Source organism: Neophocaena asiaeorientalis, unplaced genomic scaffold (assembly GCF_003031525.2).
Source record: "Neophocaena asiaeorientalis asiaeorientalis breed wild unplaced genomic scaffold, Neophocaena_asiaeorientalis_V1.1 scaffold147, whole genome shotgun sequence".
In the NCBI taxonomy this organism is placed as follows: Eukaryota; Metazoa; Chordata; class Mammalia; order Artiodactyla; family Phocoenidae; genus Neophocaena; species Neophocaena asiaeorientalis.
In genome coordinates, this window is record NW_020173758.1 from 912,572 (window position 1) to 928,070 (window position 15,499).

Consider the following 15,499-nt stretch of genomic DNA (forward strand, 5'->3'; position numbering starts at 1 on the left):
AAACAAATTATAGGTATAGAATTGTGTTTAACTGGGATTCTGATACCCTGGGGCCATGTATTATTGTGTAAGGGAAATTGTGAAAGGCAGGTCAAACACGAAGCAAGTTTATGGAAAGTTAATTTTACTTGAATGGGTTGAGGTAGGGGCTACCTTGTTTTTATGATGGAAAAAAATACAGGTACATTTTGGACTAGAATATAAAACTCACATACATTTTTAAGGGAAAAAAGAGACTTTAAAGAAATATTGTGTGTTTATTAAGAGCTGTTTTAACTGTGCCTTCTAGATGCCTATGTAAATCTTTACTTTCCTCTGCTGTAAGAGGTACTTTGCTGGGAGAGTTTACATTACACTGAATAGAGTGGAAAACTAGACTTTAGTGTCAGATACGAGTTATAATTTCAGCTATTTGACCTGCCAGCTCCATGACTTCTGCAAATTTAGTTAACTATATGTAACCTTTTTTCATCCATAAAATGACCCTTTTTTCCTAGTTAAGATCCTTGTGGCCCCTGTGTACCCATTCAAATCAGCTCAAAGAAAGAGGAGTTGCGAGGCTATGCTGGGGTTCCGAGAATAAGAACAACTGTTCAGCTAGGCCTCCTGGGAGCTGGCACTGTGAGGCGGGCAGGACTTAGTTTGCTTTTCTGTCTTTTAAAGGCTGCATGTCATGGCATCACTACCTTATTTTTTTTTCTAACTGTTGTTTTCTCCTCTCCCTTCTGGTTAGATCTGTACTCAGTTTGTAGTAATGGCTGCCCTAGTCCTGCCTTCCTATATGTCATGGCAATTTCCTTCTTCCTTCTTATTTCTTATTATATTTCTTATTTCTTTATCCACATTTCTGAGAATTAACCCAGCATATCTTTTCCAGCCAGGCTATATGTGGCATATGCAACATATGTCGGTAGTGCAGTCTGTGATCCAGTCAGGTGCGTATACCTGTGCTCTGATCAGTTGAGCTAGGTACAGATAGTGGCTTGAGATGTACCCAATAAGCTCATAGTCACAAAATGTCCAGTTATATACAAATATTCAGTCATTAAATATGGTATTTCAGTTATTTTTCAGGCTTAGGTAACATTAAAATTAATTGCTAAATTATTTTCTTTAATAGTGAAGAAATTGCCTTTTACAATGGAAATAAAAGAGAAAAGCAGACAATCCACTCAGTCTTCCGAAAACTGGTAAGATAACATGTATGGAGGCTCATGTGTTTATGGAAAAAAAAATTGGGGGCCTTTGCCAAGATACATACATATACCTTTAATCTTTAAAATATTTATTTTTTAAATAACTAACTATAAAGAGTTTTTATACTGTGTTTTCCTAAAAACTATCAAATCAATGTATTAAGCTGCCCAACTATAAAAATAGGTAGGTTTTATTAAAATAATTGTCTGTACTTTTAAAGCAGTTACTTAGGAGTCTTATTTAGTGATTATTACAGAAAGAATTTGTTCCTGTAGCATTCATGGAAATACTGTGAGCACAGTTCAGCAAACATTTTCTGTAATGTGCAAGATAATACATGTATAGTTAAGGCTTTTCAGGCCATATGGTCTCTGCTGCAACTGTTCAACTCTGCCACTCAAGAGTAGCCATATTTCTATATTTAAATGAATGGATGTGGCTATGTTCTAATAAAACTTTATTTACAAAAATAAGTGACAGGCTGGATTTGAACTGTGGGCCATAGTTTGCTGACCCTTGATTTAGAATATAAATGTTGTTTCTTATGAAAACTATACCTTGGTTTTTATTTACTTGCTGCTTGGAAGTTTTGAATTTAATTAATTGTATTGATTATTCATTCAAAAGATACGGAGCACCATCTAGGTGTCTGTGCTTGTCCAGGTGATTAGTGTGATAACAGTGGTGTGTGTGATGGGCCACATCCTCCCTTTAAGGAGCTTACATTTTAGTGGAAGTTTTTGAAATTAAATACATATTTGAGGTGATTTTTAAAGGTTAAAGAAGTTATTTTAAATTATTTCAGAAATTGAATTTTTGCCTTTTTTATATTTAACATGACTGAACTTTGATAGTATTCACTGATAAAATGCATTTAAGGTAATGTTCTAGGGGACTGCTGTTAACTAGTTCGCTCTTCACATGGCTTGCCCATGCTTATCCTTTAGATTTCAGCCCCAAAGTTAACACCTTTTTGAGGCCTTGTCTTCTCTGATGGCCTCCACCAGTTATTTTCCCATTTTAATGATCTGCTTCCTTAAAAGCATACATTGTGATTTATAATTATTTTGTTTGTTTACTAGTTTGTCTCTTTCATTAGTATGTGAATTCCATGAGCTCAGGGACCTTGTCTGCTTTATTCATTGTTGTATCTCCAGCATTGAGCTCAGTATGTAACATCTGTCATTCATTGAATACATGTTCCAGCCATTGTTCTTTTACAGAAGATAATAAGAGCAAGCTACCCTGTACTCAGGAAATCCATGCTTTAGTGGGGGAGACAATAAACAAGTAAACAACTGGATATTTTACAATATATGATTTCAGGTTGTAGTGAATTTTGTGACCAAAAATAAAATGGAATAAAGTGGTAGAGTATGATGGGGGCTGTTGCCTAGCTATTTTAGGTAGGGGATGGCAAGAAGGTCTTTCTTAAAGAGGTGGCATTTTATCAGAAACCCATATGAATTAAGGGAGTTAGTCACAGAATATAAATATCTAGGAACACGGTAATCCTGGCGGAGGGAACAGCAGGAGGAAAGCCTTAAGGCAGAAGCATGTTTGAGGAACCAATATTTCTGGAGCTCAGTGAGAAAGAGCAAAGTAGAAGCAGATGAGGTTTAAGATAGAGACCAGTGCCGGATCATGCAGGACCTTGAGTAATATGATAGATGGAAAAGTCAAGAACATTAAAAATGCAGAATAAAATACATTTTTAGACTTGTAATTTTGAGATAATGCATGCTGAGATTAAAGCTACAGACTCGGGCTGTGCAGCATCATTAGCGCTTGGTTCAGATTGAGTGTAATATAATTCTTAGAGAAAGCACAGACCAGAGGTTTCCAACTAAGGCAAAGCATTGAGTGCTATTTCCAGACAGCTGGTGTTTCACCTAAATTAGCTCATCTTTCTGTTCTTTTTCTTTTGATTATTGATCAGTTTTAACAAGTATGTATCTGACAATATTATGAATACAGTATCATTGTACTGTTACGTGCAAGGGACACCACATTGATATTCTTTAAGTAGTTTCCATTCTGTTTGCATAAAAATGGTTTCATGAAGTATTTGTTTGGCACCTGTTCTGTGATCAGCATTGCGCTCAATGAAATGTGATGTATAATGTAATCAGACATCACAGGCACTCAGTTAATACTTGTTGAATACAAAAATTATTTAGTTTCTTTTGTCCTCATGATAGATTCATTTTTTTAATATACAGAAAGTATATATATTTTTTGTTTTTGCTTTCTGCCAGGTGGAGCACCTACATAATTTCATTTTGTTTCGGTTTTCTATGGGCTTCGTTGATAGCATAATTGCCAAATGTAAGTATGCTTTAAAAGAGGTAGTGGAATGGAATTTGTGGGAAAAGTGAAGTATTGTTGATGTTTTTAACTGTTTTGTTTCAGATTTTGCCACTGTGGTTGGTTACGTAGTTGTCAGTCGTCCTTTCCTAGATTTGTCTCATCCTCGACATCTCAAAAGCTCACATTCAGAACTTTTGGAGGTAAAGTGGTAGTAGTAGTCATACTCAATTGAAATTTTAAATATAACAATAAAGAAAAGCTAGTTTTAATCTTAGAGATGTAAGTGAAAACTAATATTTATTTCTATGTCAGGATTACTACCAAAGTGGAAGAATGCTTTTGCGAATGTCTCAAGCTCTGGGTCGAATAGTTTTGGCTGGCCGTGAAATGACAAGATTGGCTGGGTAAGTAAGATTAGTAATAATGAGCAATTGCAGAGAATAATTTTTTTCAAATATGTTATCCTTAATGATTGTGCCCAGTTGAGGTTGAGATAAGGGGCAGTGAAGCCCCGTATTTCTTGCTCTTGCAAGCTGGTTTTGATAGAAAATTAGGAAGATTTTTCTTTGATAGTGAAGTTTCCATGTTTCCTTAAGATAGCTGTTTGGAGCCTTAAACTAGGTTAGTTGTTCTCAAGCTGTCTGTTCTGTGGACACTGGTATTCAGTAAGCTGGGAAATGTCGAATTGGGGCAGTCTTTCCTTGATTCACAGAAAATTAAGTTAGTGGATAGAATTTTCTCGTTTGAACTTTTTTGTCCCCTACCAGACTTTTTTTTCCTTAGGTCTTTGATACCTGGCAACTCAGCAAAAGATAAACAAGGATGAAGTTGATTTTAATGAAAAAAGTGAAAAGTTACCTTATGGTAGCTGTAGGTCTAGTTGTAAATATGGTCAGGGTGTCTAGTAAAATTGTTCTTAGACCATCAAATGGAGTTAAATATTTCAAAATTTCAGGGTCTAATATAAAGGGCTTGGTATGGTGTCAAAAAAAGTATAATAAAAAAAAAAGCACCGTAAGTTTCAGGTCATCTGAAGAAATTAGATGTCTTTGGATCTTTCCCAGGCCTGTGATTAGTCTGCCTGTTTCCTCTGTTCCTTCTTCTCTACTCCTTTGGCAGTTAAGGTCTTCACGGCAAGGTAGTTATAAGAAGTTATAAACTACTATGAGGAGTCTCTCTCTTGAGAATGCTGACATTCTCCCTACTTGTTAATAACTTTCTCATGCCTTTACAGCTCCTAGCATATGGAATGCTTCTGTTCCTTTAGGAAGTTTCTGCTTGTTATTCACAGAATGATCCTGTTTGCTTCTCTGGTTAGAGTGCTTTCTCTTCGACCATCATATCATTCTTCTCCTCCTCAACTTCTTGTCATTAGTTTTGATTTCTATCACCACAGTGATTTCTCTCTAATATTAAGAACACTTCCATCTTTTTTCCCTCTTCAGAGGAAGAAAGAGAGGAATCCTCCAGATTCTTCCATGTTTGCAGGGAAGCAGTGTGCATTTGGCATACTTAAAATAAATGATGTCCTCAGAGAGAAAAACCAACTTTATCCAAGGCTTTATGACTCGCTCCAGCAGGAACTCAGGGTCCATGCTTCCTGGACCTAAGGAATGCACTAGCATTAGTCCTTTTATAGTATTTACTAGAAAATTCCTTAAAATTCTAGTGGCAGAGAACCTTCTTGATTTGCCTATTAATGAAGTATCTGTTGAGGTGGGACCCTATGAGACCTCTTTTCTTAGCCGCGTGTTCCTGCTCTCCTATTGAAGCATAATAATAAAACGTGTACTAATACTTTATGTTGATGAGATGTCTTTTAAGTTATCTCATTTAAACTAAATGATAAGTTTAGAAACTTGAGTTAGATTTGTATAAAGTAAAAAATATGAACTTAATGTTATATGTCAATTATATTCAAATAAATAAATAATAAAAATTAAATATATAGCCTTTGGAGTTTTGATTATGACTTCTCTTTTTCTTTAGCTTTACTGCTCGGATTACAGAAATAATGCAAGTACTAAAGGATTTAAATCAGGGCAAATATGAACGCACCATGGTCTCACAACAGGAAAAAGGTAAATATGAATGCACTAGGTCACATAAGTTTTTGCTGACATGCCATGATGCTTTAATACTGATTTTTCCATTTAATGTATTGAAGGAGCACAAGGCATTCCCTTGATACCTGGTGTTGGAGAAATCATCAATGCAGATAACATTATAAAGTACGTACAGAAAAGGGTTCTTTAGCACCATAAATATCTGTTAAACTACACAGTAGCCTTTCTCTTTCAGCTACATCTGCTTAGTGTTTAATGTAAAATTATTCTCTTTTTATTAATTTCCTCTATAGATTTGATCATGTTCCTTTAGCAACGCCAAATGGAGATATCTTGATTCGAGACCTTAATTTTGAAGTAAGTTTTTACGTGGTTATATAAAAGCTTAAATCATCTTCAAAATGTGAAATGAAGAACTGTTGTCTGAATATTTAACATAATTTTAAGGCTTCATTTAGTTTCTGAACCCACAAAATTGCTTTAAAAAGTAAGTCTTTATAAAGGAGGACTGCCTTCGATTAAGGTAGTCATAAGGTACTGTAAATTTCCAGTTATAAGATAAATAAGTACCAGGGATGTAATGTACAACATGACCAATATAAAAACACTGCCGTATGTCATATAGAAAAGTTGTTAAGAGAGTAAACCCTAGGAGTTCTCATCACACACACAAATTCTTTTTCTATTTCTCTAATTTTGTATCTGTATGAGATGATGGATGGTCACTAAACTTACTGTGATAATCATTTCATGGTGTATGGAAGTCAAATCATTATGCTGTACACCTTAAACTTAGACAGTGTTGCATGTCAATGATATCTCAATAAAACTGGAAGAAAAAAATAAAAAGTAAGTCTTTGAAATAGAAATTTATTTTTCTTATTTGACAGGACTTTAAAGTTTCAAATACTACTATCAAAAATCTTTTGCAAATAAGTCCATCTGAAGAAAGCCATAGAAGATATAGATAATTGGAATCTCCGATGTAAGATGAATATTTAAACATGCAAATATAACATTAGTCTCTTTAAATTAAAATAATTTACCATTTGGTAGTATTTTGATGGTATAGGAGGATCTGTACCTATAAAAACAAAACACAGACTTTCATATTACTGATGAAAACAGTGGAAGAGCAGCACAATAGCGCTGCAGATTGCCACTCACCCAAGACACATAACATCTCGAGCCAAGTGAATTGTGGTGCTGATCAATATAGTCTGTTAACCAAATGGGAATATGGCAGGCCAAATGAAAAAGCAAAAGCAAAAGCTGAGAATTATTGTTACTGTATGATTTTATAAGACTCCTGCAGACCTAAGGGTTACTATTTAGGTTATGTGTCTATTGTGACTTTACGAATAGTTCACATCTGAAAATCTTGAAGATTAGTAACAGATGGCTATCATGTGGGCTGTCTCTCCAGTTCCAGATACCATTACTCTAGAATAACACTGTCCAATAGCACTTTCTGCTTGATGGAAATGTTCTATATCTGCATTGTCCAGTATAGTAGCCATATTCTTGAAATATGGCTAGTACAGTTGAACTGAATTTTAGATTTTACTTAATTTTAATGAATTTGACCTTAAATAGCCATGTGACTAGTGGCTATTGTATTGGACAGCACAGCTCTAGAATTCTCTACATGCTTAGGTTTATGGTGCTCTCTAATTTGTGTTGTATATGGAGATTCTTTTCAACTGCTGTTATTGAAGGAATGTTGTCTGATAGTTTATAAAATAAGGAGTATAATTACTGGATTTGTTTTCAAAGTGTTATAATTATAGGTAAGTCTTCAGTTTTTCTACTCTTAGTCATGTATATTTATTATGTACGTCTCCACTTTCTTTTTAAGGAACTGTAAAAATGAAAAGTGTTGGTTATGCAAAGTACTTTGGACTTATTCAACAATGAGTGTTATATATTGTCATGTTTATTTTAAAGCCAGGAAACAAAAAGGGAAGTACAGAAAATGTGAATATACTTGGTAAATATTTAATGGCACAAGTATTACAGAAGTGTTTTCTCATTTAGCTCCAGGTGCTGCAGTCAGAGCTACAGCTCTAGGTGCTGCTTTGCTCCCTTGGCAAAGTAGGTGGCCACCTACAGGGCTTGATTTCAGGAATAAAACAGAGCTCAAAACTCCATCTTTGATAGATTTCCAGTAGCCCTTTTATTGTCACTACCCAAGAGTAAAAAGGGCCCTGAGATTTCTCCATTGAAGAATCCTCGTAGCCCTTTCTCCTACTTTCCCTCACTTGTGTCTTTACACAGACATAGAATACGCCAACAATACAGATGCACACATGGTTTGAGCCTAGTGAGGAGAGATTTGGGATCTGTGTGTACAGCCACGTGGAATAAATAGATCATGATTATGGTCTGTGATATGCTCACTTTGTCATAGTGTTACCACACTGATGCTGTCCCTTTCATCTTAGTCCAAAGCCGCCCTTCCCTTTAAAGCCTTTATGTTTGAATTTTAGTATACTTCTGGCCAGTCCTGATAACTTCACTTTTAGTCTCAGAAAGGACCTAAGTTTTTTGCTCTTCTTTTGGTTTCACTTTGGAAAGTTTTATTTTAGTTATCAGTTACACCCCTGCTTGTTTAAGTTTTTTTACTCTGTGACCATGTTCCATATCACTGTTGTCTATTCTGTGATTCTTGTATTGTTTTCTCCTCCACTTGGAGCTGTTTCTTTGACTTCTGTACTTTTGGTCCACTGTTACAAATTCCTCTTCTGTCTCTTTCTGACTTAGGGTATTCTAAGTTAGACTTGGCTTTTTCTCATTTATTTTGTCTTTCTATCATTTTTTTTAACATTGTTTTATTTTGTTTTTTAATTCAACAAACATCCATTACTTCTTTGTAACATCTTATTGTTTTCTATCCATCTGGCTTACTTGAAAATAAAGATTCCTTTTTCCTGCAAAGAGGCATGATAAAACTGAGACTTGGCCATCACAAATTAATGTGTCCTACTTTATGATCAGTGTGCCTTTTGGGTTACCTAATAATCAAATAATGTAAGCTTCTTTGAGATAGGAGATTTTATATCTTATTCCTTTATAAGCTCCCTCAGCAATGGCCTATTTATATAGACTGGAGAAACCCTAAGAAATAACTACTTGTAGGTTATAATGTGGGCATTAAAATAGTACTTTGTAACTTACTAAAATTTTTACCTTTTCAGTAAGTGAGCATATTTTAATGTTTAAAGAAGCCTAAGTAAATCTTCGTAAACAGCATACTTTCATGTAATCTCTCTTTTATTTAAATCATATTTATGTGTAGAATATTTTGATGTTTTATTATAGTAAATTTATAGGAAGTAGGATTTATCAAGAAGTGATATTTCTGGGGGAATATTTTTATTGGTAAAGATATGGTGGTTCAAAGCATTCGTTGCCCCAGTAAAGCAATCCAGGATCCTCAATAATAGAGTGTTGTTGGGACTTCCCTTGTGGTTCAGTGGTTAAGAATCCGCCTGCCAGTGCAGGGGACACTGGTTCCAGCCCTGGTCCAGGAAGATCCCACATGCCGTGGAGCAGCTAAGCCCGTGCTCCACAGCTACTGAAGCCTGTCCCTAGAGCCTATGCTCTGCAGCAAGAGAAGCCACCACAATGAGAAGCACACTGCAACAAAGAGTAGCCCCCGCTCACCACAACTAAAGAAAGCCTGTGCGCAGCAATGAAGACCCAACGTAACCAAAAATAAATAAATAAAATAAATTTATATTTAAAAAATTTAAAAATAGAGTGTTATTAAGAACTTAATAACTGGTTTTCAGTGAAAGGAACCCTTGGCTTTTAGTCTTAATTCAACCCAGAAAAAAAAATACATGTTTTTACAAATCTTTAATTTGGAAAAATTATCACTGGCTTACCATGGCTGATGTCATAATTGGAAGTTTTGTCCAACATTATCAAAAGCCACGGAGTAAAGAAAAGTTAATGCTGAGTCTAAGACATTTGTGCATAGAAGAGTACCTAAGGATTTCAGTAACTCTAGTTACTATTTATACACATCATTACAAACTTGGTTTTGAGGTTTCCTGGCGTGTTGCACCAAGTAATGTGGAGGGGTATTGGATATCAGTGAAAGCCACAGTAAGCAGTTAGGTGCAGAGAACAGTACATATGGCTAACATTACCTAAGTAAATCAGAGTGCTAGGGAACCATTTAATTAATCGTTCTCTGAACTTTAAGGTGCTCCTAGGGGAAACACTTTTATAGTAGAGTACAATTATTATATATAATGTATTACTAGGAATATTCACTATATTCAATTTTATAGGAAAAAGAAATATGTATTTAGAAGAAGTCCATCAAAATAACTCTTCGAAATAATTTCTCAGAAAAAAAGACAAATGTCTGGAAAAGTCATTCAGAATAGCTCATTTTCTAATATACAACATAAAATTTACCATTTTAACTATTTTGAAGTATACAGTTCAGTGGCATTAAGTACATTTAGTGTGTTGTGCAACCATCACCTCTATCTTCAGAACTTTTTCCTCACAGCAAAGAGAAACTCTGTACCCATTAAACAGTAACTCGTTTCTCCCCACCCCTTAGTCCCTGGTAACCTCTGTTCTACTTTCTGTCTCACTGAATTTGCCTAGTCTGGGTACCTCATGTGAATGGAATCATAACATCTGTCCTTTTGTGTCTGGCATATCTCACTTAGCATCGTGTCTTCAGGTTCATTCACGTTGTGGTGTGTACCAGAATTTCATTCCTTTTAAGGCTGAATAATAATATTCCATTGTATGTATATGCCACATTTTGTTTATTCATTTATCCACTTGGGTTGCTTCCACTTTCGACTATTTTGAATAACGCAGAAGGCTCTGCATTCCATCAGAAAAAGTTCTTTCAGTGGCTTACAGCACCCTATAGTGTTTACCTGCCGTTACCCTGCCACCACCTCTGACCTCTCTGAGCTCATTTCCTACTACTCTTCCCTCCTGCTCATTCTTCTTCAGCTGAATCCTTTCTGGTTTTTGAATAGGACAGGTACATTCCTGCTTCAGCCTTTGTAGCTACTTTTTGTGGGTAGGGTTGGGACTGCAACAGTCCCTCCAGATAAACTTCTGGTTCACTCTTTCTTTCACAGCTTTGCCCAGTTGTCATTTTCAGTGAGGCCTGGCCTGACCACCTTAAAAATGCAACCCACCCCCCCACACACAGTTTTTTTTACCTTTATCTATTTTTTTCCCTGTAGCACTTATTTTCTAACATACTGTTTAATTTACTTATTTATTATGCATATTCCTTATTGTATGTCTCTCCCACTAGAATGTGTACTGGTAAGGGTAAGGATTTTGTTGTGTTTTTTTGTTGTTCTTTGGGTTTCTTTGGTCTCTTTTACTCACTAATGTAGCTGCATTGCCTCGAACAGAGCCAGACACTGAGTATTCAATACATATTCATTGAATTAAAAAATAGGAACCTAAGGCTCAACAGTTTAAAAAAGGCAGGTTCCACAGCCAGGGTAACTCATATCTCTCTGTTGTCTTTTCCTGCTGTGATACATTGCTGTGTGAGCTACAATTATGACTCAGGTTTTTTGATTCATCACCAGGTTGATTAACTCAGATAAGACCATAAGCTTAGAAATCAACCACTGTTGACATTTTTCATTTAACTTTACGTTGTTGCAGAGCAATTTGGTGGCACTTATAAATATTTATAATGCATATGTACTTTGATACAATACATAATTTCTAAGAATCTGATCTGTAGAAGTATTTCTCACCAGTGCATCAGTTTGCACTCTCAGAGCTTCATTGCAGTATTATTAAAAGAGCAAGCAAAATGCAGATGACCTAAATATTTAACAAAAGGAGAGTATTTAAATACGTTATGATACATCCTTACTATGGAATACATTGCAGGCATTAAGAGAGGAATGGGGAGAATCTGAATATACTGACCTGAAAGAATATCTGTGATATATTGTTTGTTTGTTTATTTATTTTAAATTTTATTTTATTTTTATACAGCAGGTTCTTATTAGTTATCTCTTTTATACATATTAGTGTATATATGTCAATCCCAATCTCCCATTTCATACCACCACCACCCTGCCCCCCACTCCTGCCCCCCACCTCCGTTTCCCTCACCTTGGTGTCCATACGTTTGTTCTCTTCATCTGTGTCTCTATTTCTGCCATGCAAACCAGTTCATCTGCACCATTTTTCTAGATTCCACATATATGCATTAATATACGATACTTGTTTTTCTCTTTCTGACTTACTTCACTCTGTATGACAGTCTCCAGGTCCATCCACGTCTCGACAAATGACCCAATTTCGTTCCTTTTTATGGCTGAGTAATATTCCATTGTATATATGTACCACATCTTCTTTATCCATTCGCCTGTTCATGGGCATTTAGGTTGCTTCCATGACCTGGCTATTGTACATAGTGCTGCAGCGAGCATTGTGGTGCGTGTGTCTTTTTGAATTACAGTTTTCTCTGGCTGTCTGCCCAGTAGTGGGATTGCTGGGTCATATGGTAATTCTATTTTTAATTTTTTAAGGATCATCCATGCTGTTCTCTATAGTGGCTGTATCAATTTACATTCCCACCAACAGTGCGAGAGGGTTCCCTTTTCTCCACACCCTCTCCAGCGTTTGTTGTTTGTGGATTTTCTGATGATGCCCATTCTAACTGGTGTGAGGTGATACCTCATTGTAGTTTTGATTTGCATTTCTCTAATAATTGGTAATGTTGAGCAGCTTTTCATGTGCCTCTTGGGCATCTGTATGTCTTCTTTGGAGAAATGTCTATTTAGGTCTTCTGCCCATTTTTTGATTGTGTTGTTTGTTCTTTTTAATACTGAGCTGCATGAGCTGTTTATATAGTTTGGAGATTAATACTTTGTCCATTGATTTGTTTGCAAATATTTTCTCCCATTCTGAGGGTTGTCTTTCTGTCTTGTTTATAGTTTCCTTTGCTGTGCAAAAGCTTTGACGTTTCATTAGATCCCATTTCTTGATTTTTGTTTTTATTTCCATTACTCTAGGAGGTGGATAAAAAAAGATCTTGCTGTGATTTATTTCAAGTCCTCTTCCTGTGTTTTCCTCTAACAGTTTTATAGTGTCTGGTCTTAAATTTAGGTCTTTAATCCATTTTGAGTTTATTTTTTGTGTATCGTGTTAGGGAGTGTTCTAATTTCATTCTTTTACATGTAGCTGTCCAGTTTTCCCAGCACCACTTATTGAAGAGGCTGTCTTTTCTCTATTATATATCCATGCCTCCTTTGTCGTAGATTAGTTGACCATAGGTGCATGGGTTTATCTCTGGGCTTTCTATCCTGTTCCACTGATCTATATTCTGTTTCTATGCTAATACCATATTGTCTTTATTTTATTTTATTTTTAATTTTTGGCTGTGTTGGGTCTCCATTGCTGTGCACGGGCTTTCTCTAGTTGCGGTGAGCCAGGGCTACTCTTCGTTACTGTGTGCGGGCTTCTCATTGTCGTGGCTTCTCTTGTTGCAGACACGGGCTCTAGGCGCGCAGGTTTCAGTAGTTGTGGCACGTGGGCTCAGTAGTTGTGGCTTGTGGGCTCTCGAGCTCAGGCTCAGTAGTTGTGGCGCATGGGCTTCGTTGCTCTGCGGTATGTGAGATCTTCCTGGGCCAGACTCGAACCCGTGTCCCTTACATTGGCAGGCAGATTCTTAACCACCTTGCCACCAGGGAAGCCCCTACCATATTGTCTTGATTACTGTAGCTTTGTGATATAGTCTGAAGTCAGGGAGTGTGATTCCTCCAGCTCCATTTTTTTCCCTCAAGCTAGCTTTGGCTATTCAGGGTCTTTTGTATCTCCATACAGATTTTAAGATTTTTTTGTTCTATTTCTGTAAAAAATGCCATTGGTAATTTGGTAGGAATTGCATTGACTCTGTAGATTGCTTTGGGTAGTATAGTCATTTTCACAGTATTGATTCATTTCTTTTTTTCCATTGCATTTATTTCTGCTCTGATCTTTATGGTTTCTTTCCTTCTACTAACTTTGGGTTTTGTTTGTTGTTCTTTCTCTAGTTCCTTTAGGTGTAAGCTTAGATTGCTTATTTGAGATTTTTTTTGTTTCTTGAGGTAGGATTGTGTTGCTCTAAACTTCCCTCTTAGACCTGCTTGTGCTGCATCCCATAGCTTTTGGGTCGTTGTGTTTTCATTGTCATTTGTCTCTAGGTAGTTTTTGATTTCTTCTTTGATTTCTTCAGTGATCTCTTGGTTATTTATTAATGTATTGTTTAGCCTCCATGTGTTTGTGTTTTTCACGTTTTTTCCCCTGTAATTGATTTCTAATCTCATAGTGTTGTGGTTGAAAAAGATGCTTGCTATGATTTCAGTGTTCTTAACTTACCGAGGTTTGATTTGTGACCCAAGGTCTGATCTACCCTGGAGAATGTTCCATATGCACTTGAAAGTGTAATCTGCTGTTTTTGGATGGAATGTCCTGTAAATATCAATTAAATCTGTCTGGTCTGTTGTGTCATTTAAAGTTTGTGCTTCCTTATTAGTTTTCTGTCTGGATTATTGGTCCATTGGTGTAAGTGAGGTGTTAAAGTCCCCCTCTATTGTTGTGTTACCGTTGATTTCCTCTTTTATAGCTGTTAGCACTTGCCTTATGTATTGAGGTGCTCCTGTGTTGGGTGCATATATATTTATAATTGTTATATCTTCTTCTTGGATTGATCCCTTGATCATTATGTAGTGTCCTTCCTTGTCTCTTGTAACATTCTTTATTTTAAAGTCTATTTTATCTGATATGAGTTTTGCTACTCCAGCTTTCTTTTCATTTCCATTTGCATGGAATATCTTTTTCCATCCCCTCACTTTCAGTCTGCATGTGTCCCTAGGTCTGAAGTGGGTCTCTTGTAGACAGCATATTTATGGGTCTTGTTTTTGTATCCATTCAGCAAGCCTGTGTCTTTTGGTTGGAGCATTTAATCCATTCACGTTTAAGGTATTTATCAACATGTATGTTCCTATTACCATTTTCTGATTTGTTTGGGGTTTGGTTTTATATGTCCTTTTTTTCTCTTATGTTTCCCACCTAGAGAAGTTCCTTTAGCATTTGTTGTAGAGCTGGTTTGGTGGTGCTGAATTCGCTTAGCTTTTGCTTGTCTGTAAAGCTATTGATTTCTCCACTGAATCTGAATGAAATCCTTGCCAGGGAAGTAATCTTAGTTGTACTTTAGATATATCATGCCACTCCCTTCTGGCTTGTAGAGTTTCTGCTGAGAAATCAGCTGTTAATCTTATGGGAGTTCTCTTGTATTTTTCATTTTTCCCTTGTTGCTTTTAATAATTTTTCTTTGTCTTTAATTTTTGCCAGTTTGATTATTATGTGTCTTGGCGTGTTTCTCCTTGGGTTTATCCTGTGTGGGACTCTCTGCGCTTCCTGGACTTGGGTGGCTATTTTCTTTCCCATGTTAAGGAAAGTTTTAGACTGTAATGTCTTCAGATATTTTCTCGGGTCCTTTCTCTCTCTCTTCTTCTTCTTCTTCTTGGGACCCCTGTAATGTGAATGTTCATGTGTTTAATGTTGTTCCAGAGGTCTCTCAGTCTGTCTTCATTTCTGTTCATTCTGTTTTCTCTATTCTGTTCCACTGCAGTGAATCCCACCATTCTTTCTTCCATATTCTGTTCCACTGCAGTGAATTCCACCATTTCTTCCAGGTCACTTATCTGTTCTTCTGCCTCAGTTACTCTGCTATTGATTCCTTCTAGTGTACTTTTCATTTCAGTTATTGTGTTGTTCATCTCTGTTTGTTTGTTCTTAAATCTTCTGGGTGTTTGTTCTTTAATTGTTCTAGGTCGTTAATTGTTCTAGAAGATACATTTCTTGTATCTTCTCAATCTTTGACTCCTCCGTTCTTTTTCTGAGGTCCTGGATCATCTTTG

At 36.2% G+C, this 15,499-nt stretch overlaps 1 protein-coding gene across 1 annotated transcript in view; it reads left to right on the forward strand.

The window, feature by feature from the left end:
- ABCD3 (ATP binding cassette subfamily D member 3) overlaps nucleotides 1-15,499 on the forward strand; it is an 81,781-nt gene that overhangs the window by 50,156 nt on the left and 16,126 nt on the right. Inside the window, exons 10-16 of the mRNA XM_024751282.1 lie at nucleotides 1,121-1,190; nucleotides 3,456-3,525; nucleotides 3,610-3,707; nucleotides 3,820-3,911; nucleotides 5,497-5,588; nucleotides 5,675-5,738; nucleotides 5,867-5,930. Of these exons, the coding sequence (XP_024607050.1) occupies nucleotides 1,121-1,190; nucleotides 3,456-3,525; nucleotides 3,610-3,707; nucleotides 3,820-3,911; nucleotides 5,497-5,588; nucleotides 5,675-5,738; nucleotides 5,867-5,930 (550 nt within the window). The remainder of the gene's footprint in view (nucleotides 1-1,120; nucleotides 1,191-3,455; nucleotides 3,526-3,609; nucleotides 3,708-3,819; nucleotides 3,912-5,496; nucleotides 5,589-5,674; nucleotides 5,739-5,866; nucleotides 5,931-15,499) is intronic.